Raw genomic sequence first — 25,292 nt, forward strand, 5'->3', positions numbered from 1 at the left:
GATGATGTCGGTAACGACGAAACCCTGTCGCTGGTCAAATAAAAAAAGTGGAAAAGCTAAAAATATTGGTTTTAATCTAATAATAAATTGAAAAAACATATCTAAATATCATTGAAATATTTATGACAATACCATATATTTATCATTTTGACGAATTATATAAATAAAAATCGTCATTACGTAAGCGCAAATATTGTTTCATCTAATTGATTTTGAAAATTAAAAAATATATCCTTGAAAAATGTGCCGGAACGCCGTTCCACCGCGTTACATGAAAAAACCCTGCTTAATATAATAAAAAATAAAACGGCTTTAAGTAGCATCGTACGTTTTCCTGCTTATAAAGAAATACATTTTGTGTATAATTTCTTCTATTATTCATGAATTAATAATATTCATGAATTAGACAACGTGACGTACGATTCTTTAAATGTTAATATTATTTAAATATTATGACGTATTGATGAATGTAATTATAATTTTCTTCACGTTTATATTTGAATAACCACTTCTTAATGTATTAAAGTTATTTTAAAAATTTCATTGTATTGTCGCTGTTAAAGTATGTATGGTATATTCAAATATGTACATTTTGACTTATACACATACATATTGCTCACTCCTTTCAAGAACGTCATAAATAAAAAATCGTGAATTTTCAGTTGTGCATGTTTTCAAAATTCCTATAAAATGTTCTATATCCCAGCAAAAGAGGCACATTATTTACTTAATATTCACCCGCTACAGGGCAGAAAACGTTGTTTTTGCATTTTGAAGAAAATGTAATGTTTTATTATATTTTTAAATAAACTAAATATTTTTCAAATGGAGAAAAAACCTTCAGGTTTTACCTAAAAAGATCTGTAGCACAGTAAAAAGTTCAATAAGTGGCTTGATATTTATTTTTAATACATTTTGTTATATTTTAAACTTTAAAAACGTTCTCCTGAAAAATCACGTTTTTTGATTTATGACGTTCTTGAAAGGAGTGAGCGATATATAATGCAGTCATTGCACACCTCCGAGTACACCGTGTCCCTGATGCACGTAGCTTGCATATAGTAATATGTCATTCCACTGACAGCGTAGGTAGATGAAGGTAGTATGGTGGAATTTCTATATTCGTCAGCCCCTTTGATTAGACATTCGGTTTACCATCCTGGCCTCGTGTTTTCAGTGAATATTTACTAAATCATTCATGATAATGGCGGTAATTGTATATTAAAAAAATATACCAACCGAATAAAACAAATAAATGCCAAAGATCCTTTTCTCCATCTTCGCAGATCGAACACGGGTTGAAAATGAACTCGATCATCAAAGTAATATTTTTTATTTAAACCATATCCGCTCCCTAGGTGGAGTATATGGAGTCCACAAACTGTCTCCAGGCTTTTCTGTCGGCTGCCAGCTCCCTTGCCTTGCATCCTCCCAAGTCAGATCCGCGTCCCGAAGTTCTGACAAGAACTGCCGACGAATTGTCAGCAGTGGTCGTCCTGGGCGGCGCGAACCTGATGCCTTGTAAAAGAGGCAAGCTTGATTAAAGGCTCTCAGGAGGCATGCGGAGTACATGGCCAAGCCAACTGAATCGCCTTTTCTTGACGACAGTTGTGACCAAGATTTGCTGCGTCCTACGCCCTATCTCTTCATTCCTCACAAAGTCAAAACATCAAAGTAATATACATGTGTTAAATTTAAAAAAAACATATCCTTGTTTCAACCCTTATTATCTTAAATATTGTATATACGCGTATATTTAGATAAGTAAAGTATTGGTAAATTTAACATAACTCCTATTCAGTGAAAAACGAATAAGTACTTTATTATTATAGTATTGGTATCATAAACTATCTGACAATACGGATCGACAGTCAGTTTCTTCATGCCGATGTCATTAGGTATAGAAATCCAGAAGCAAAATGAAATTTAACTAAGCTTTATTCGTTTACATAATACATTGATAGTCACTGGGACAGTTCTACTAGTAGAGTAATAATTGCATTTCTCTTATAAGCTTGCATATGACATTGTTATGAACAATTCACCTGTACTAGGATGAAAGAAATTTAAAATAAAAAAAGTCATAAAAAAAACGAAGGAAAGAGGAGGTGAGCTTTTAATAAACTTTTTTTACAGGTTTTCTCTCCTAAATTTTCTTTAAGAGCTAAGAATAAGTTCGAAGCATTACTCTTATTCAGCTTATGCTACTATCACTCTTATGCCATATATGTATGTTATTTATTTATATGTATATCAGCTTTGAGACTGAGAACCTATTTACTATTAAAATTTAAGTTGACTCTCATGAAAAATAAATCGTTCGATTCAGTATTCGTCCGGCCCCCAGGAATGGATTAATGGCGAATATAGAAGCCCCACTGTAGGTGTATATAAATATATAATACGTATAGTTACTTAGCAATTCGTCGTTAGGTAGGCACGTCGCGTGTCTAAGGATTGCCGAGTCTCCAGTTCGTTTCCTGCGCGCCAGATATCACGAAAGACGCGTGAAGGAACGCGCAGAGGGTTTAATGGTTATATCTGTCAACTATGATTACTGCCTTGTTGGTGTTTTTGCATACAATTTGCTTTGGGATTTAATCGGTTGAAAGAACGTTGAGCACAAAATGCTTTAGGCCGTTTAGGTGTCAACCCAACCGTTATCAGAAATTCAAAAAAATATGTTTTATCTTTAAAAATGTACGGAAGTGAAATATGGAGTTGGCAAAAGAAGGATGAAAGTAGAGTGAATGCAGTCGAAATGCGATCTCTCAGAAGAATGTGTGACAAAACGATGTATGATAGATGTTCGAATAGTGAAATAAGGAAGGAATGCAAAGCTGAGATAAGCACTATCGATAAAATTAAGAAAGGTGTGTTGAGATGGTTTGGACATGTAGAACGAATGAGTGAGGAAAGAACGGTTAAACAAATTTATGAGGCGAATGTAATTGGGAAAAGGAGCATAGGAAGACCGAGAAAAACATGGCACGATCAGGTATGCCAAATACTTGAAAGTGGTCAGGTTTGGAGTCGTAACAATCGGCGGGTATGTATGAGGAGATGCATGAACGTGGAAGAGGCGAAGAATGTTTGCAAAGACAGTGGTGTGGCTTTCTATTCTCTCTGCCTACCCCTGCGGGGAAGCGGCGTGATGGTTAGTTAGTTAGTAATTCTTTAAAAATATCTCATTTTCCTTTCTTTATTTATTTAAACACTGATATTTTGTACTAATGCTAATAGTTTTCGGTAATTAAATAATCACTTGTCCGCCTCCGTGGTTAGCGTGTTTAGCTACCGTGCTGGAGGTCCCGGGCTCGATTCACAGGGTGGGGGGGGTAAAAAAAGTATATATTAGTGATTTTATGCTCGAATATTTATTTAATACCCTGTTCTTGTCCCTGAGACGCAGGAGAGATCATATATCCAGAAATATATCATATACATTCTAAAATGATTAAATTCAATTATAACCACAAATCTTATAATTCCAAAAAATAATCCAACGTGTTTGATCAGAACAACATGTGACTGATGTTCGCATAAAACGTGTGTTTCATATAAAATCGATAGGCAAATTGAACTTGAAAACTCCGACTTTGAGCCTAGGAGGCATGATTTTTTTCATCTGTCATGGTTAGTAGAAGTAATCATAGATTACCGTCATAATTCATTTTTTTCCAAACATGTATATATTTATGTCGGTACTTAAACAATACTCTACCACATCTTACACCAAAAAAATACTTTTTATTACTCATTAGTCTTATAAAGTAGTTTTTTCGACATATTTATAATACAATAATCATTGTTATTAGCAACCGTGCTTAGGCATAATATTATAACGTATGAGCATGTAGTTGGTACGTATATTCAATTCGTAATTACATTAACAAACGTGTTAGTGTAAAAAGTAAAAAAGATGCATATGATTGATGTTTGTTCAATTAGTAAGGGGCTATGCTTTATTCATTTTATTTTTCTCCTTAAATATTATTGAAGAAATAAATATTAAAAACGTTCAAAGTTCAGATTAATTGATATCTACTCTATGAAGAGTAATTTGTGCACCGTAATAAGTCAAGGTAATGTTTGCAGTCTTTCAAAATGTCAGATATTCCATTTTGCCAAAAAAAATACTAGACTTTATCTTATTTTCAGTGATAAATGATGTTTTGATTGAATTTTAATGAGGAGATACTTACGTTAAAAACCAAATACATTTTTTGTATAATCAGCCTAAAATTAATATGTACATTTCAAGAAAAAATATTTAATTCTTGCTCCTTTTGAACTATTGCTAGTGTACTAAGGCCTTACTCGTAATAATATAATTCATTAAGCGTACGGCTGCTCTGAGAGCCTGTCATCACTCCCAATTTTTTTAGAATAAATATAGCTTATTGTTGTTTCTTTTTCAAATGTACATTGAATTTTTTTTTTATATTGCTTTTTAACTACTTATCTTTCAATAACTCTTTTCTTTCCAAAACCATATATTTATTTCTAATATTATTAAAAATAAATATCAAGCCACTTATTGGACTTTTTACTGTGCAACAGATCTTTTTAAGTAAAGCCTGAATGTTTTTTCTCCATTTGAAAAATATTTAGTATATTTAAAAAAATACCTTTTCTTCAAAATGCAAAAATAAGACTTTCTGCCCTGTAGCCAGTAAATATTAAGTTTAAAATATGGTACATTTTCTAGGCATTCAGAAAACATGCTTAGCGGGAATTTGACGATTTTTGACATAATATGACGTTGTTGAAAGGAGTGAGCGATATACTCGTTTTAAATAAAGTGCATTAAGAACCGACCATTAATCGAACAACGAGGAAAAGCGAATGCATTAAAATATATTACTGTTTTATATAGACATGAGTCCTTGTCACTGTTAGCCAGAGTCAAGTGCATATTCCAAGGAATCTAAAGTGTCGAAGATAAAACAAAATACGCCTTCATTTATTTTCTTGTCATTCTTTAAACACTGTGGTGGGCATAATTGTGTCGAGTGCTATTAATTTATAGGGATATGTCGACGGCCCCTACGTAAAGTACTCTATCTGCAAATCTGTTACTTTACAGAAGAGACCTTAGAAGATTTTTTCAACGTATTCTTTTTTATTAATTAACGGATTTATCTGAAATTCTAAACAAGTATTATTCATTCAAAAACACGATTAAATAATGTATGAAATCGTTTTAAAACTTTATGCTTTGTCAAAATTAAGTAGTTAGCGTTTTAGGAGTTCAGTTCATTTAGAAAATTTCATGTAGATAGCGTCTTATACGCCTGAAAACTAGGCGTAATTTTTTTTTGTTTTTTTTTTTTTATTTGTTTATATTTGTAGATAACGGTTAGTTGACAACATACACCAAATATCTCAAAATTGACAAAAATGTAGTTAGAGCACTTTACGTAGGGCACGTCGATGTATTAATTAACGATTTTATAATGCCTACTGCCTATCCTTTTTCTGTACAAGATTTTTCAAAAGTATATATTTTGTATGTCTATCATAAATTGTTAGATTGAACGCAGTCGAAATGCGATCTCTTGAACATGTGCGGCAAAACGATGTATGGTACATAGATGTTCAAATGGAATAAGGAAACAATGCAAGGCTGAGATTAAGCATTATCGATAAAATTGAGAACGGTGTGTAGAGATGGTTTGGATATGTAGAACGCATAGGCGAGGAAAGAAAGGTAAATAAATATATAAAGCGAGTGTAGCTGGAAATAAAAGCATAGGAATGCCGAGAAAAACTTGACATGATTATATTTTTGAAAAAGAATGCACACGTTTTGAGGTAACAACGGATGAGAAAAAAAATTGAAACATTTACTTATTTATTTTTTTACAAAAATGTTAATAAAATTAGTATATAACCACTCACAGAGATTTTTACGTCTACCGGTTTCGAGACGTACCCGTCTCTTCGTCAGGACAATCACTAACACAGCATGCGAACAATACTACCCTTTACCACCATAGCACCATTCACACACTCAAAACTATACAAAATGTCTAACACATGCGATTTTTGGTCGACCCGAAGACCAACATGCACTATAGTTTTCAATACAGACATGCGTTACGAGCCGAGGTTAAACGTGCAATATGAAATATTTAGAACATTTTGAGTGTGTCCAAATACTTGTTCACAAAATAATTATAATCCAGGATTCGGATCTCACATACTAATATAAGAGTTTCTGCTTAATAAAAAAGCTTCTTTACATCTCACCAATAGATGTCTCTAGTGAAGTTCTAGTAATTCAAGAACAAGGTTTCTAAATTAGTTCATATATATAGAACTTCCAAGAATTTGAGTAGTGTGGTTGTCAATAATGGGTAGAATTGGTGAATGTTACACGTGTGTAAAGTGATCACTTAAACCAGCCTATGACGGTCGTCAGCCCCGTAAATGCCCAGACTTCCATATTCTTCTTCATCTTTGATGAGATGTCAAAAAAAAAAAAAATAATATGAAATATTTTAATTGTTTATGGATAAAAGTTGTGAAGATTGGTACAGTTCGATGATGATAAAATTTTCCATGAACTCAGAATGGATAGTATGGAAAAACAACTTTTGTAAAACATTTACAAACAAGGGATGGAACCATGTGACATTTGCATTATCATTTAAGTATATTAAGTATTTCAAATACTTACTATTAATACAAAGTGGTCAGGTTAAGAGTTGGAATAATCGGTGGTATGTACGAGGAGATGTATACATGTAGAAGAGGCGAGGAATGTTTGCAAAGACAGAGTGGTGTGGCGTCCTATTCTCCTTGCCTACCCCTGAGGAGAAGCGGCATGATAGTTAGTTAATTGGATGATTAAATTGTAAAAGTTGCCCCGTCGCTATATCCTATGGAGTAGGTACTTAGCTAAAGATTTTTGTTATTATTTGTTTTATATGTATACAGAACAAGCCTCTAGCATAAAATTCATTTTGAAAATAGTGAATTTTATTTCATTTTTACGTTTCACCAATTTATGTTATATCATCATAACACGATGCTACTAGGTTATGGAATACTCACCTACATATCCTACATATTTTTTGACGCGTTTATGCTTTGTAAAATTGATAAATTGTCCACCTCCGTGGTGTAAGGGTTAGCTTGTTTAGCTGCCGTGCTGAAGGTCCCGGGATCGATTCCCAGGGGGGAGGGGTAAAATAAATATTACTTATTTATTTATTTTTATTGTTATTATACAGACCTGAATGATGGAAGTTTAGCTTCTGAAACATGTAGTCTATAATTAAACTCAAGTGGTAAAAAACGAAGTGTTTTCTTTAATTATTACTTATTTAACATTCTAATATTTATTTAATATTACCCTGGACTGGCCGCTGAAGCGCAGGAGTGATCACCTTCCTTGCCTTCATCTGTTACTGATCAAGATAACACTGCATCAATACGATGCAGTGCCCTATGCACCATTGGGTGCGTATAAGGGTTAGAAGAAGAAAATGGATAAATTAGTTGTATCACATAAAGCAGAAACCACAAATCGCCTAAATATTATTGGCTCGTTGACTGCTTCCTCGTATAACTTTCACTGGTACCAATAATTTTATTTATCCACAGATCTACGTGCTTAGTAATACGCAACTTTTATGCGCCAGGGTTTTGCAAGAGTGCTTGATTTTATAACGTAATAAATACTTTTATGCAATTTTTATTTCTCAGTGCAGGCAAATGGAAGAGAAGGCGTCGAAGTTCAATAACCAGACTTCTAAGTGCTGATATTATAATCTTATGCGTACTCGGTTCCCACAAGACAGTAGCCCCACTGTTCTCTGTATGTGAACTAAATACCTTCGTAATCTTTCATGCATTGTACTTTAATTTTATTAAATTTTTCCATAGCTTGAGGGGAAATAATTTTCCATTCACTTTCAGCTGACATAATGGATTGCGTCAACTTACTGCTGCCATGAAATATTGAAGAGTTGTATTATATCGCTCACTCCTTTCAACAACGTCATATAAAAAAAAACTATTTTTTTAGGAGATCGTATTAAAAATAAAATAAAATGTATTAAAAATAAATATGAAGCCACTTATTGAACTTTTTACTATGCAATAGATCTTTCAAGGTAAAACCTGAAGGTTTTTTCTCCATTTCAAAAACATTAAGTATATTTTAAAAAAGTAATTAAACAATACATTTCCTTCAAAATCCAAAAACAACATTTTCTGCTCTATAGCGGGTATATATTAAGTTAAAAATATGCCTCTTTTGCTGGGATAAAGTACATTTTCTGGGCATTCCGAAAACATGCACAACTGAAAATTGACGTTTTTTGATTTATGAGGTTTTTGAAAGGAGTGAGATATATATGATTTTCAAATGCGCAAAAATATTTTTGGCTTCCTCGTATCAAGGGTCAAGTGACGACCACCATTTTATCACAAAATCATTTTTCTTTTAGTCCTGTTTTGATTTTGATCCTTACATCTATGTCATAGATTCTAAGTTCCAAATATTTCGTATTCACAACATTTCGAATACTTGTTAGCAAATCTGGATTTCTCCATTTAGGAGTTATTTTTACATTTTACATCCCAACATACATAAAGAAGACTTCCATATTCTTCTTCATCTATGCTGAGATGCCAAAATTTTGTATGTTTTTAATGCATATTTGGAAAGGGGATGTTTAAATATCCGATTAAAGTAGGCTTTTATTTTATTTTTTAAAATCATGTAAATATATTATTAGATTAAAACAAATATTTTTTTACCAGTCTGATGATGTCGGTAACGACAAAACCCGGTCGCTGGTCAAATAAAAATAAAGTGGAAAAGCTAAAAATATTTGTTTTAATCTAATAATATATTAAAAATGCAATTCCAATGTGTCAATGGATAATATAAATCATGTTACAATATCTTAAATTACAAATCAAAACGCTTAATTTCCGGGTTTTAAATTAAATATCGCTTTCCTGTAATACCCGTATTTCATTTAAGATCGTCTTTTTAAAAGAAAGCTTTTGCAGTTTTCTTATGTCTTTCAGTAAAACTTACGCTAGTTATAAGTAATACAATTATATTCATATTATTTTTTGACATCTCATCAAAGATGAAGAAGAATATGGAAGTCTGGGCATTTACGGGGCTGACGACCGTCATCGGCTGGTTTAAGTGGCCACTTTACACACGTGTAATATTCACCAATTCTACCCATTATTGACAATCACACTACTCAAATTCTTGGAAGTTCTATATATATGAACCAATTTAGAAACCTTGTTCTTGAATCACTAGAACTTCACTAGAGACATCTATTGGTGAGATGTAAAGAAGCTTTTTTACTAAGCAGAAACTCTTATACTAGTATGTGAGGTCCAAATCCTGGATTATAATCACACACATGAGAAACGCCAGAAAATACCATTTTCATTTTTATTATTATTATTTTTTTAAGCTTATAATTTGACCAGATAATTTATAATAAAGGGTCCGCCAAATAACTTTTTTTTTTCAAAAACAGGGCGCAAAACATCGAGTGTAGCTTCGGCTGTGTGGCACGTAGCGCCGTCCTGTTGAAACCAAATGTTGCCAATATCCTCCTCTTCAATTTTTGTGAACAAAAATCCGTTCAACATGGCCCGATAACGATCGCCATTGACTGTAACGGCCACTCCTTGCTCATTTTCAAAGAAAAATGGCCCAATTATGCCTCTGGACCAAAATCCGCACCAAACAGTGACTCGTTTTGGGTGTACCGGCTTTTCAATGTATGCGTGCGGGTTTTCTGTGCCCCAAATACGACAATTTTGCTTGTTTACATACCCGCCAAGATCAAAATGAGCTTCATCCGAAAAGATGATTTTTTTGGCAAAATCGGCATCTTCTGTAAGTCGATCGCAGGCCCACTCAGCGAAGCGAAAACGCATTGGATGGTCAGTTGGCTTCAACTCCTGAACCAATTGGACTTTGTATGGCGTCATACCAAGGTCTTTATGCAAAATTCGTCTCAATGATGTCTCCGAAATGTTCAATTGTTGAGAACGACGGTGAATTGATGTTGATGGCGCTTCACGCACACTTTCTGCCACAACATCGATATTCTCGGGTGTACGCACTGTTTTTGGCTTTTCACGCTTTGGTTTATCGATGAGGATGCCAGTTTCTTTCACTTTTTTCACAAGATAACGAACATACGGAGCTGACGGTGCTTCTCTTCTTCCAAAAACCGTACGCAATTTTCGCACACATTCTGCAACATTACCATGATTTTCAAAGTAATGTCGCAATATTTCCCAGCGTTGTTCAAGCGTATACACAACCATATTCGCTCAGCGGAAGGATAAAACTAATTATCTGTCAAATCAGACATGAGCTAAGTGTTACCATTCACGAAATAAGCACTAGTTGAAAAAAAAAACTTTAGATGGCGGACCCTATACAATTATATTCAATATATAAGGAAGTATACTAATTTACTGTAGCTAAGTTCTTATTTATTTGCTATTTATATATTTCCATTACTACACTCCCGTTCTCTAGCATATTAATACCTGTCATCTATTCAATTAACAATACCGGATATCGTATCCTTCTCTGTGTCTTCTCGACTATATTTATAGAGATCAGCTCTCTCTCCTCCCTAAAGCCAAATAAGATTGGTTTAAGAAATTTATTCTACGATTTCAATAATTATTACGATATCTGTTACTAGACGATTTTTTATGCCTACTACCTGTTTGTTTGCTGTTTAAGATTTTTTAAGTAAATCTTTTTATTTCCATAAATGTCAATCTTAAATTGGGAGATTGAATGCCATACAAATGCGATCTCCCGGGCGAATGTGCGGCAAAACGATGAATGGTAAATGTTTGAATGGTGAAATAAGGAACTAATGCAAGGCTGAGCATTATCGACAAAAGTAAAAGAGTTGTGTTGAGATGGTTTGGGCATGTGGAACAAATGAGTGAGGAAAGAACGGAAAGGAAAGAACAAATGAGTGAGGAAATGACGTGTTGATGATAAAAAATAAAAATAAAATGTATTATATCGCTCACTCCTTTCAAGAACGTCATAAATCAAAAAACTTGATTTTTCAGGAGAGCGTTTTTAATGGTTAAAAATAGAATACAATGTATTAAAAATAAATATCATGCCACTTATTGAACTTTTTACTGTGCAACAGATCTTTTTAGGTAAAACCTGAAGGTTTTTTCTTCATTTTAAAAATGTTTAGTATATTATAAAAAAATAATTAAACAATACCTTTTCTTCAAAATGCAAATACAACACTTTCTGCCCTGTAGCGGGTAAATATTAAGTTAAAAATATGCCTCTTTTGCTGGGATATAGTACATTTTCTGGGCATTCAGAAAACATGCACAACTGAAAATTGACATTTTTGATTTATGACGTTCTTGAAAGGAGTAGGCGATATCACTAATTGAGTTTTACTTCACACGACTTGTTATGAAAACTACATACGTTTTCATCGACAGGTATACGAGCCGAGTGTATTTGGAAATATAAGCTTAAGAAGACCAATGAAAATTGGCATGGTCAAGTATGTACATCAAACACTTGAAAGTAAACAGGTCAGGAGTCAGAATAATCGCCGGATACCCGCCGTATATTACATATTCGATTGATACATACTTATGAGAATATGTTTGATATAACTATATTTGTATGAAAAGAACGTTTGCAAATACAGAATAGTCTGGCGTTCTATCCTGTCTACCCTGCGGGGAAGCGGCGTGATGGTTAGTTTAAAAAAAAACACTCTCCTTATCATCCATTGTTTACTTTGTGTAATACCACTTTTATAAACACTTATTCGTGACTGCCGGTTTCGGAAAATCATTCCATCGTCAGGTCATTAAAATAATATTATTACGATTTGACATTTGTGTAAAAATTAAATTTTCAAAGAGAGAAAGAAGACAAATGAATCACAATGGGAATATTTTCAAAAGTGGGCTCGAAGTTGAATTTAGTTGGTTATTTAATATGGGTAAGTCTTTATTTATTGCTTTACTTATTTCTAATTTTTCTAGATTATCTAAACAAAGACAAAGTCAGTTAGTTAGTTTAGCTGGATATTTCTTCTCGGAGTTGTATAATAATCTAACACTAGCGTATCCGGTTTTAATCTATTATCCTCAATCATCTAAATCAAATCTATGGGATGTACTATGGTAAGAACCACCATAGCGGATACTACTAGAAACTGCGCTGTTATTAGATGCCAAGTTCATCAGATACAGGAATGAAATAGCAGATACTTCAATCCGTGTTGGATAATCACACAATGATATTATAGAAAAAAATTGGTACCATTTACGTATTTGCCCTGAGGGATTCAAGATAAGCTAAAATATATAATTCGCAATTTATACAAGATAAGCTAAAATATTATGTATATATTTTTGACATCTCATCAAAGATGAAGAAGACTATGGAAGTCGGGGCATTTACGGGGCTGACTAAATGCCTAGACTTTCCTATTCATCGTAACATGTTACGTTACGACGAAATGCTCCGGTCAGTCTCCGCTTTAACGATTTACTGACATTTGAAAGAAAACACTGTCGTTGCCCGTGTTTTCGGAAAGAAATTTTCGCAAAAATAATAAAAAATTTAAGCATGTAAGCTTCCTGGTGTATTGTGTAATGTTTAAGGCGAGTTTGGTACCATTGGGGTCCAAGTTAGGCAGTTCTGGTAGCCGATATTCCCACGGGCCGCCCCTATGGCAGCGGCCGGCGCCCGTTCTCACACTGCGGCTGTCACGCTCTATTGAGATTCATTATTTTTCTACGCTCGCATTATTAGATTATCTGCGAATTCCGTTTTAATTGATACTAGAAATAAGCACACTGGTGCATTGCCTTTATCAGCTGTGATAACATCTCGATGAAAGGTTTGCGTCCTTCTAACGTTCCGCCAGTGGCACCGAAAGAAAAATATTTTTATTTCATAAAGTTAAAAAAAAACAACTAATTTATTTATTTATTGAAAAACAAACAGATTATTTACAAAAATAACAAAATATAAAAAGAAAAATAAAATTCCTAATATAGGTTTCCACTTATAACTATATAAAATAAGTATAACTATATAATAAGTTTAAAAATGAAACATTAAGTCAATTTCTTGAATACAACATTTTGAGTGTGTCCAAATACTTGTTCACAAAAACCAGCCTATGACGGTCGTCAGCCCCGTAAATGCCCAGACTTCCATATTCTTCATCATCTTTGATGAGATGTCAAAAAATAATTTCTTGAATGTTTTCCGCAGATACTTAGTGGCACATTTTATAATATCTTTATGAAATTAATTAACTTTGTTTTCACCACTTTTTATGAATACAATTTAACCTACCGGTTTCGACAATACCTTGTCATCATCAGGCTTTATTAATTGTATTTTATTATTTGTATTTTAATGTTTTTGATTTAAAATAAACCCTGATGATGACAAGGATTGTCGAAACCGGTAGGTTAAATTGTATTAATTAAAAAAGTGGTGAAAACAAGGTTAATTAATTTTATAAAGACATTAAGTCAATGCTGAAATTCCGCATTCAATAGCACTATCTTATAACGTCTCACGACTTAATTCATAAAATAAATACTTTTGATGTCCATATGATTAAGCATTTCATTGCACTTATCGCAGGCTTTATTTAAAAATTGATTTTGGTAGGACTTGGTATGCATTTTCGGGATTTTAAATAATGTTTGGTTTCTGGTCTGTGCTCTGAAATTAACAAGTGATAAAAATAACTCTGATATTAATAAGTGATAATATGTATTGGGCAATCTACATGATTATTCTAGATTTTATAAAGGAAAATATGTATTTGAATATATATTTGATTTTTTTTTATAAACTCACACTTATATGTTATTTTATTACATTATAAGTGAAACATAAATGACAAGAACGCAAATTTTCTTTGTGCTTACGGAGAGTACGATTAAAATTATTTCGTGCCGAAAATTTTATTTTTTCATACGAGGCGCAACTGCTTCTGCAGGTGGTACTTGTCAGTTACAAATATGACCTATCAAAACTTTCGAGCGCTTGAAATATAAAACCGGGTAATTTCAGCAATACTGAAACCAACAAAAACATACTGTTCCCGGAATAACTATTCCTTGTTACATAGCATTGAGCTCCAATATAATACCATAAACAGTTTGTATTGTTTATAAAATAAAATAAAATTAATTAACTTTGTTTTAATCACTTTTTTATTATCAGTACACTTTAACCTACCTATGAATTTTTACGGAGTGTATGGAAATTTTTGGTAAGGGAATGTAATTAATTATGAGTATTTTAATGTTTTTAATGTTTTAGAATTTAATAAACCCTGATGATGACAAGGTTCTTGTCGAAACCGGTAGGTTAAAGTGTACGAATAATAAAAAAGTGGTTAAAACAAAGTTGTTTAATTTTATAAAGTTTATAAAATGTGCCACAAAGTATCTGCGAAAAACATTCAAGAAACTTTGTATTGTATGATCAATACTTTACAGTAGTTAAGTCAACATGTACAACATTTTATGGACTGATTTTTTTATATTTTTTAGTGTTTTTTTCCCATTTGCTTAATGTGTTTTTAAAATAATTTTGATGTATCACAATTTATTTGTTTCATACTTATGAATGTTAAAAACAGATTTTTAAAAACCAAAATTTTTCTTACGAAAAAACTAACAAACATAACTAAATTGGAGTAAGCTAGTATATACTTAAGGAAACCCACATTCGGCACCAACCGAGGTAATTGTGAATCGGCGTTAATTGAACCGGCGCAAAACGATGTGTACTTGTCTAATTGTAATTGTCTTGTGTAATTGTTCAGATTGTCAATATCTGGTATAAATCGTGTTTTCTTTAATTGTTTAATTTTTCTTGACAAATTAAAAATATCATTTGAAACTAAGAAACATTTAAAAATGAAATGAACATTAATTACGTTGATATGGTAAATAGTTTTTCAATGGCGAACATTTCCTGAACTGTTTAAAAATCTTCGTTGGCATGTACTTTTGGTACACATGGGTTTCCGACTGAGCGCCTCCGGAAGAAGTATCTTTTCACACGGACTTAAATTTACTTCTTTATTGTGTTCCGAAGCCGTCTACAGGTTAGTGATTTCTCATTGTGGGAATACTGAAACACTTACGCCTTATGGAGTCGTTCTTACCAAGTAATAACTGCTCGTGGTAAACAATGCGCTGACCTTTAAACGTCTCGTCACAGCTCACAATTTTTATTAACTATTATAATTTTTAATGAGTTCACTTTCCTGAGACTTTCGTTGCTGGGACTTGTTGAGCTTTCAGTCGAGTCTTTTTTCTTGGAAAAATGTTAACCTTTACAGGGCTCTGGGAAACATTGAAACTCAGTTTTCAATGTTTACCTTGGTACAATTTGCGTGTCATGGTCTATAAATACATACGTACATTGCCCTATACCAGTGGTTGGTATTTTTTTAGCCAAAGAGCCATATATGCACATAATTGTACGCTATACACTCAATAACCTGTAAAACTTCCGAATGTTTTCGACTCGTGGAAGATCTCGTTAAGGGGATAATCGCAATAACAGATTCATTCATTGTTCTCATTCTCATTCAGTTAATATTTGGCAACGCTGGAAGTCGCACGTCGTTTCACACCCGATTTTTTTCAGAATATGTATTAGATTTATTTTTATGTTTTTTAGAATATACATTGAATTATTTTATATTTTTTAAACTCTTAACTTTTCAATAACTCTTTTTTTTAAAAGCCATACGTTTATTTTGAAGATAAACTTTTTTTCAATACGAAAACGATATTTTCAGAAAAAAAAATCAATTACTTCATACGTTTCCTGGATTTAGAGAAAATAAAGTTTCGATTTAACGAATACTAGGTCTCAATAGATGTGAATACAATAAGAGTGTCATTTTTAGTTGGAAAACTCGTTGGAAATCTCGTAGAGTATTTATATCACCAAGTATATATGGCTGTGATTAAGCTCTTGTTGCAGCTTCTACGAGAGTCGGAAATATAAATAAAACTATTAAGTGATAACCTTCTCTACTATCGCTTTATGTCAACACTAAGCAGTGTTTCTTATCAATTATTTACTTACTCTTTTATGCCATACTATGTTATGTGGAATCAGTGGCGGACCTTCCCTAGAAGCCCAAAAGCCCGGCATGCGTAACAACTCCAACAATCATTAAATTTTAAATTGATTAAAAATACATAATTAATGCATGCCTGTTTTTAAATTATCGCGCGCTTTTTCGTACTACCCGAGATAGCCGAGTGTAAACATTCGGCTTTCGCCCTGTCTGTTGCAAGTGCAGGCGACACAAGATTAGCCATCTCGCTCGCTCTCATTGGCTTCAATTTGGGCTTCTGGTTCCGGCAATATGTCTTATATTTTTGCTTAAAAAATATAACTCTAACCATAAAATAGTAGGTACATATATGGCATTTTGTATGAAATTTGGAAGCCGGCTTCCATTGGCCTGAACTTAGCCACACACGTGGTGCACAATTTGCAATCGTATCGAACGTATTTCATAATGGTTATCTGTCAAACTATTCTCAACGACTTTTATGCCTTTGTATTTGAGTCGATTATTATTCATTGATTATTTGCCTAATCTACACTTAGTACATATTTATTTATTATTGGAAATTATCTAATTATTTCCTTACGTATTCATACTTCATAATGAGTTCGGAAATGGCCGATGTCGTTCCTTGTAGTGATTTGAAGTGTCTAAAAGAGTTACTTCATAATGGAAAGGTTAGCGCTTTGAATTTTATTAAAAAAAAAGAAATGATTACATCTCTAAGACCTACTCCCAATTTAAATATATCGCAAACTGTTAAATCGCATAACAGGAAGTTTAATCGGTCAGTATACAAAACTCGATGGATTGCCGGTTGCTCTCATATTAATAAATTATTTTGTTGGTATTGCGTTTTTTTTTCTAATGACAAAAATGTGTGGAATTCATCCGGTTATGATGATTTAAACAATTTAACAAACGACATCAAAATACACAGAAGCATTTGAACGCTGTAATAAGTTTCCATAATTTCGGTAAACATAGAATAGAAACATCCATATCTCGGCAATTATCTGAGGAGGTAACTAGACATAATTTAAAAGTAAACCATAATCGAAGTGTTTTTCAGCGGTTAGTCGATGTTGTTTGCTATTTAGCTCAGCAAGAACTCGCTTTTAGGGGACACGATGAATCCGAAACATCACTTAATAGAGGAAATTTCCTAGAGCTCATTTCAATGTTGTCTAAATATGATCTTGTTTTAGAAAAACATATGCAGCAAAGCGACAAACAGGGTTCTAGTTACCTTTCTAATAAAATACAAAACGATATTATTTGCAGCGTATCGGAAGTAATGAGGAATCAAATAAAATCGGAAATAAAAATGTCCACTTTTGTATCAGTAATTATAGATGAGACGCCAGATATTAGTAATAAAGAACAATTATGTATGATATTTAGATATTTCTCTGGAAATGATATACATGATCGATTTTTAGGATTTATTGATGTATCCGAAAATCGAACCTCAGATGTACTTGCCGAGATTATCATGCATTACGTAAATATTTATGACTGCAAAAATAAATTAGTCGCGCAAAGCTACGATGGCGCGAACGTCATGTCTGGGGTAAGAAACGGGGTGCAACAAAAAATTAAAGAGTTTTGTCCTCAGGCTATTTATATTTGGTGTAATGCCCATATATTAAATCTAGTTTTATCCAAGTCTTGTAGCAGAATTGGTGAAATAAGTTCATTTTTTTCTGCTGTTCAGGCTTTGGTTCATTTTTTTAGCAACAGTACAAAAAGATCCGCTCATTATGATAAATTTTGCAATAAAAAAATACCACACATTTCTGCTACTCGTTGGGCGTACTCATCGCGTACTGTAAATATTATATTTGAACAAAAAAATAATCTAATTGGCTTATTTAGTGAAATGGCTGACAATCCTCAGCAATGGGAAGGCGATACAAATTTGTCGGTGGAATCTTTTAATAATTCTTTACAATCTTTTAATTTTAATTTTTTTTTACAAGTATTTCACATAATATTTGAAAAAACCGATAGTTTATATAATATCATACAAAAATCGCAAATCGACGTGGGTTACTGCAGCAATAAGATAAAAGAATTTCATAACTGGTTGAGTACGGATTTTCAATCGCAATTTGATCAAATATATGTCATTGCATCTCAAAACAATACTGCCCCTCGCTTAAGACGAAATGTTTCGTGTGCTCGTACGGAATACAAAAGAATTTTCATCCAAATTATTGATAACATATCTTCCGAAATTAATGACAGATATTCTGAAATATTCAAACTTCATTTTTTTCAATTGCTCAACAACAAGCTTTACGACAGATATAAACTGAATTTTCCAACTGACGAATTAGAATCTTTAGAATTTCACTACGGTATTCATTTTGATAAACAATCATTAAAAAATCAATTAATATGTTTGTACTCTTCTTCGGACTTGAAGGATTTTAATATATTTCAGCTTATAGATTTTATCAACGAAAATAGTCTTGAAGATGCATTTTCAGAGTTGCTAAAGTTAACTCATTTGGTGATCACTATACCAGCTACAAGTGCTTCAGCAGAACGCGCATTTTCAGCATTAAAACGAATACACACGTACTTAAGAAATACACAAGGACAAAATCGCCTTTCCGAACTCTCTATGATTGCCATAGAAAAAAAACTATTAGCAAATCTCAAACATTCAGTGACTTTTTATGAGGATATTATAAAATCGTTTTTGAAAAAAGATAGGCGGTTCGCTTTAGAATACAAATAAAAATGTTTCAGTACGTTGCGGGGCTATTTTTCACTAATTTCAAATATGTGTATATTGCTATTCTATAACATTTGAGCAAATTTATTTGTATGATAAATAATTCTCGAAAGCTTTTATTCATAATTCATAAAAGGGTTTGAGCAAATACGTTTTTTAGGGTTATTATTTTTTTAAATCCTATCAAAATTGATAAACATAACATATATACTTTATCAACCATTATTGTTGTATGTATACATATCTATGGATTCCGATGATGATTATTAAACACTATGCATGCCATTATATGGTGATGGTACTTATTGGTGATGGTTGATATCTGAGGATGATATTTTATTATAGTGAACTTTTTCTTTATTTCAAGGTGATGGTTAAACCTTACAAAAGTTACATGTATGCACATTTTTACAATGATTAGCATACATTGTTTATATTTATAATACTTTCAGGGTGCTTACTATACTGGGAATGATATGAGGTGAAGAAATTAAAGGTACATCATGTATTCACGAATGTGAAAAATAATGGGCTTGCCTTACTGGTAAACCCTAGGCACGCCACTGTGTGGAATAGTAATTTATATCAACGCTTTTGTTTCTCTGTTAAAAAGGTTTTAGGGACAAAGCATTTAACACTCGGTGAATATTCGTATAGGTACGTTCTTACATATTTTTTTTAGATTTCACTCTGAACTGCTCAATATGTAACCGGCTTCTTGTCCTGGGGGTATTTATACTATTTATTGTTGATATACATATTCAATCTTTTTATTTATTAAATATAGTTACAAAAAATATTTTAATTTAATTCCTTTGCTAGACATTTCTACTTTTTTATTTTTATTTTTTAAACCCTTATCCGCACCCCAATGGTGCATAGGGCACTACTTCATATAAATGCAGTGTTATCTTGATCGTTTACGCATGAAGGAAAGGTGATCGGCCCTCCACTTCAGGTACCAGTCCAAGGTAATATTGAATAAATATTACAGTGAAAAAATCACTTATATTTATTTGACCCCCCTGGGAATCGAACCCGGGACCTCCAGAACGGTAGCCGAGCGTGCTGACCATTACACTACGGAGGCGGACATGGTATTTTTACGTTGTTTTTAGTTACGTTGTTCCTCTCCAAAAAAGAGACTAAGCTCGTATGCTTGGAGAGGGACTTAAACTCATTGTTTATTTTTTATACTTATGAATGTTATAATAGTTTTTTTTTGTATTACTTTTTGTGTTTTTTTTTTCAAAACATGTATGCCTTTGCATTTAATAATTTTTAGAATTTTTATTTTTCTATTTTATCTGTTGGAAGGTTATTTAAATGTTTGGTTCTCAAGTATTTGAAGTTCTGTTGGAATTATTTGGTATTACATTTTGCTATTGTAAAATCGTTTCAGAATCTCGAAGATGAACTTATCTTTAGATTAATATATTTATAACCTTGAAATAGTCGAAGAATTGCTGTTTTTTGAAAATGGTATGTAAAATACAAATTACAAATGATTTTTTCATTAATTTGTTTGTGAATACATAGTTTGTGAATAAATATAAAAGACTTGACCCTGTGCAGAAACATCTTTTCACTGGGTGACTGCCAAATAAAAAAATGCTTTATATAAAATAAACTCAAATATTTCATATTTCTCTTGTGTTATCGTGTGACCCTATAACAAAAGAGGCTCCCATTGCTTATTCCTCGGTCAATTTTGGACTATTATTTACACCGTTACCGTCATTACGTGATTATAAATGATCATTTCTTTGATTTCCCGACACGTCATTCGATCTAATTTTTAATTCTGGCATGGTAATTTAATATTGGTGGGCACAGATTGCATATATGTACGAGTACTGCACGAGTTTTTCGATTACTTTATGGTCATTACACATTCGTTATATTCTTTTTTTCTCTCGGCATATCGAATGTTTTCGTGTTAAATGGTTTCCTTTTTTTCTAATCTTATCCGCACTAAATGATCCATAGGTCACTGCATCGCATCCACGCAACTGATTGTTAATTACATAAAGGCAAGGTGATCAGTACTGCTCCTCAGGTACCAGTCTACGGAAATATAGAATAAATTTATACTGAAAGATCATTCATATACTTTTTTCAATTCATAACGGGTATTTTATGATTTCACTCTCTTTGAAAAAGTTTCTTTCAAATGACGACATTTCAACATGTAAAATGCGATCATCTCCAGATTTTCTTACTTTAATATAGTTTAATGCTACTGCGACACAGATCATATCTGTAAATTTGGCACGAAAAATGCACGCAGACATTCAGAAACACTTATTCACGTCCATTCAGAGAAAATCTAAGCTATAGGATAAATTTTATATTCATGTTTGTCAAATTACTAATTAGACTGTAGTAATTAGTTGTCTCAACCTTTGACCCTAACGTTTACAAATCATCATAAAACATTCGGCTGGCAAATGAATAGTGCAACTATTGCACTATAATACCATCAATAAGTAGTGCAACCAGTTAAGGTCGAAACTTTACTGTCACAAAACATAGTTCGTAAATAGACAGCAATATTTTACTGAATTATTACTAGTTTTATGTTTATTGTTGAATAATAATAATAAAAAAATCGTTGGTTGTAGAACTTATTCTAAAATATTGCTTCTTGAATTTATTACTATTATTAAGGCGAGATTCTCAAACGATTTTTCTAGTCCAAAATGCAACACCAAGCAATTTCAGCAAAACTTCAAATATTTGGCATTCAAACATTTCAATAAACTCCCTAAAGAAATAAAAAAAATAGATGATATAAAAATCCTTAAGAAAAAAATTAAAGCTCCATACATTTAAATCTTTAAAAAAATATATTAAAAAAAAAACTATTATATCTTTTATTATATTACATTAAACCACGAGTGTAAGTCCCTTTCCAAGCACAAGAGCACAGACTCTTTTATGGAGAGGCACAGCGAATCGAAATATAAAAGTTCTCCATATGTATAAATGATTCAAATGTATTATATTATAAATAAAAATGTAAATATATTAAATGAATAAAAAAAAAATAAAAAAAATTACTCACACAGAATTCATTCCGAGAATTCACGTCCGATTTTTAAATGTTTTAAATATTGGATACTTTTTTGTAGAAAAAATATTTTTAAATATGTTTTTTAACTCCTCACCTTTTCAAAACTCTTTTCTTTTCAAAATCATATAATTATTTGGAAAAAACTTGTTTTTTCAATGCCAAAACGGTGTAGTACGAAAAAAATTAATTACGTAAATTGTTACCTAGGTTTAGAGAAATTTAAGTTGCGAGTTAAAGAATACTGAGCCTTAATAATATGTAATGTAGCAAAAACATCACAGAATTGAGGTACATATTATGTATGTAACCTTGATTACATGCATATATTTTATTTTGTAACATATGTTTCGATTGTTCGAGTTCTCTTTGAAGTCGTTCTTTCAATTAGCACTAATGACTATCTTGACACCCACTAATGATATTATACCGACTAATGCCCAAATGAAGCATCACTAGTGTTGGGCATGGCTGAGTCCTCACTTGTGGCTAATTCAATCTCGCGGTGTTTTATCAAAGTAGGTTCACTAAACTGACAACAATTACGTCTGCTGTTGGCACTTATCGTCAATGGGTGGCTTTATTACCGATTTAAGAGTTTAAAGCAGTGGCTCTTAACCTTTTTGTAGGGAGCGCTTTTGATCACATTGAAAATTATTTTTTGACATCCCAACATAGATAAGAAGAATATGGATGTCTGGCCATTTACGGGGCTTGCGACCGTCATGGGCAGGTTTAAGTGATCACTTTACACAAGTGTTACATTCACCAATTCTACTCATGATTGACAACCATACTACTCAAATTCTTGGAAGTTCTATATATATATGAAACAATTTAGAAACATTGTTCTTGAATCACAAATGTTGTAAATAAATATTATTGTGAAAAAAATCTAGGAATCGAACCCGGGACCTCCAGTACGGTAGCCAAGCGTGCTGACCATTACACTATGGATGCGGACATTGAAGAGGAAATTGTAAATTAAAACAATTATCTAACCTTGAGAAAATATGATAAATAACCTTAAAAAAACTTGATAAATAACTCCTATAATTGCAGATAATCCAGATTTGTGAACAAATATTTGGACACACTCAAAATGTTAATAAGGAAAAATTCGTGGTGCACCAAAACTTAAGATTCAAAAAACATACAAAGATAATTTTTATTAAAAATAAAACTGATTATTTTATCAGACAAGTTTAAAAATAAATAATTTTTTAAAAAAATCTAAAGAAATATAAATACTACAGTTAAACTTTATGCAGCGAAAATGATTTAATGTGACACCTTAGCTTATCGGCTTTTACAAATTTCAGCTTCAGCGATATTAGGTCTAATATTTAGCTTATCTCATATCTTCATTCAAATTGCTAAGCCAAGGTTCACAAATTCTTTCACTGAACCTACTATTGATGGAGCACCGTCTGTACAAATTCCTACACATGATTCCCATGATATTTTCAATTGTTCAAGTATGACGATATAGAATCAAAGATATCTTGACCGCTGTTATGAATTGAGCGCACACAACTTTACTTTGCAAGGGTGCACCCTTGCAAAGTAAAGTTAAATGAATAAAATGATTCATTCATTGCCAATATAAAAATGTAAAGAATGAGCATTTTCATGAACCAAAATTTCCTTTTATTATCTCATATTATCATATTATCATTTATTATCTCATTATTGCATAGTAAATGAGCCAACATTAAATTTTGGTTTTCATAATTTCGCGGAGCACTGGTTAAGAACAACTGATTTAAAGTCTACAGCTGACTTTCGATACTTAAAAACCTTCTAAATTAATTATCTGCAGTTCCGTTTGGTGGGGAAGTCGACATTTGATGTTTATAGGACAGCCAAGATCGTAAAAAAGATGAGTAAATTTTAGTAAGATAGAAATGAATTCGACTCTCTTCCTATCAATTTAAAACCCTTATCCGCACCCCAATGGTGCATAGGGCACTGCTTCATATAAACGCAGTGTTATCTTGATCGTTTATACATGAAGGAAAGGTGATCAGCCCTCCGCTTCAGGTACCAGTCCAGGGTAATATTGAATAAATATTACAGTGAAAAAATCACTAATATTTATTTGACCCCCCTGGGAATCGAACCCGGGACCTCCAGAACGGTAGCCGAGCGTGCTAACCATTACACTACGGAGGCGGACAATAGCTCGTTAAATGTTCGCCTAGAAAAAAACGCATTCTCGCTGGATGTCATATTTTTTCTGCACAATGTAGAATTAAAAATAATTCCCTGGAGCTGGGCCAGTAGCCAAAGAAACTTAAATTTAATGATTATATTTTCTTTTAAGCCGTATCCACAATCCATGGGGCATAGGGCACTTCATCGTATGGAAGTAGTTTTATTTTATAGTAAATTATACGTAGAAAAGGTGCATGCTTCTTCAGATATAAGTCCAGGTTATATTAATATGAAAAATCAATTATATGTACTTTACTTTCCCGTTAATCGAACGCGGCATCTCCAGCACGACAGCCAAATGTGCTATCACTACACTACAAAGTCGGAGTAATTATATATTTGATCATGGCAGAATGTTTAAGGCCCAACATACGATAAATTCAACTTAATTTACTTAATACCCAGGTAATATTTTACGTAATTGTTTTTTCTTCTTCTTAAAATAACGATTTTTTAGTGAAAAAATTGTTTGTTTTAAGAGTTTTAAAAAAACATATAAAAATATTTTTTATATGTTTTTTTAAAACTCTTAAAACATATATATATATATATATATATATATATATATATATATATATATATATATATATATATATATATATATATATATATATATATATATATATCGGGCGTGAAGTGACGTCCGGCTATGCGCAGTCGAACCCTTAATGAATTCTATTATTGTGAGTAAGGCCTTAAATATCAGGACTGAAATGCGTCGGTTTTTGCACTATTGAAGGCGATTTTTTCTGATTACTCACTTTTTTACGCTATGTATGACCATGTTATTCCAACAAGTACAGCGTCTTTTGCAGAATTACTTGCAAAGTGAAATTTTCTAACCGAAATCCTTGACCCGACCGAATTCATGAAACGTGTAATCAGTCGTATTTACTACAGATACACATAAATTACCCAGGTAACTGGTGTGTAAATTCACACCATGCATAATGTATCGCTCTTTATACAATTTATTCAAACATGCATCTACTTTTTGGTCACTTAATGATGTTTCTTTTTCAGGTGTTAATTTGCTGGAGACTTTCAAAGATAGCATGGTTCTGGAGTGCAATTTGAACAGGTATGAATATTGTAATTAGATATA

The 25,292-nt window shown here is 32.3% G+C and overlaps 1 protein-coding gene across 6 annotated transcripts in view; it reads left to right on the forward strand.

Moving 5' to 3' along the window:
• The window catches only part of pyd (zonula occludens-like protein polychaetoid), a 157,359-nt gene that overhangs the window by 15,985 nt on the left and 116,082 nt on the right, over window positions 1-25,292 (forward strand). For all 6 annotated transcript variants that reach the window (XM_088278133.1, XM_088278134.1, XM_088278135.1 and 3 more), the window contains exon 2: window positions 25,211-25,268. In XM_088278133.1, the coding sequence (XP_088134259.1) occupies window positions 25,211-25,268 (58 nt within the window). The remainder of the gene's footprint in view (window positions 1-25,210; window positions 25,269-25,292) is intronic.

Source organism: Brachycentrus maculatus, unplaced genomic scaffold, assembly GCF_059751285.1.
Source record: "Brachycentrus maculatus isolate JH-2025_06_01 unplaced genomic scaffold, ASM5975128v1 h1tg000055l, whole genome shotgun sequence".
Lineage (NCBI taxonomy): Eukaryota > Metazoa > Arthropoda > Insecta > Trichoptera > Brachycentridae > Brachycentrus > Brachycentrus maculatus.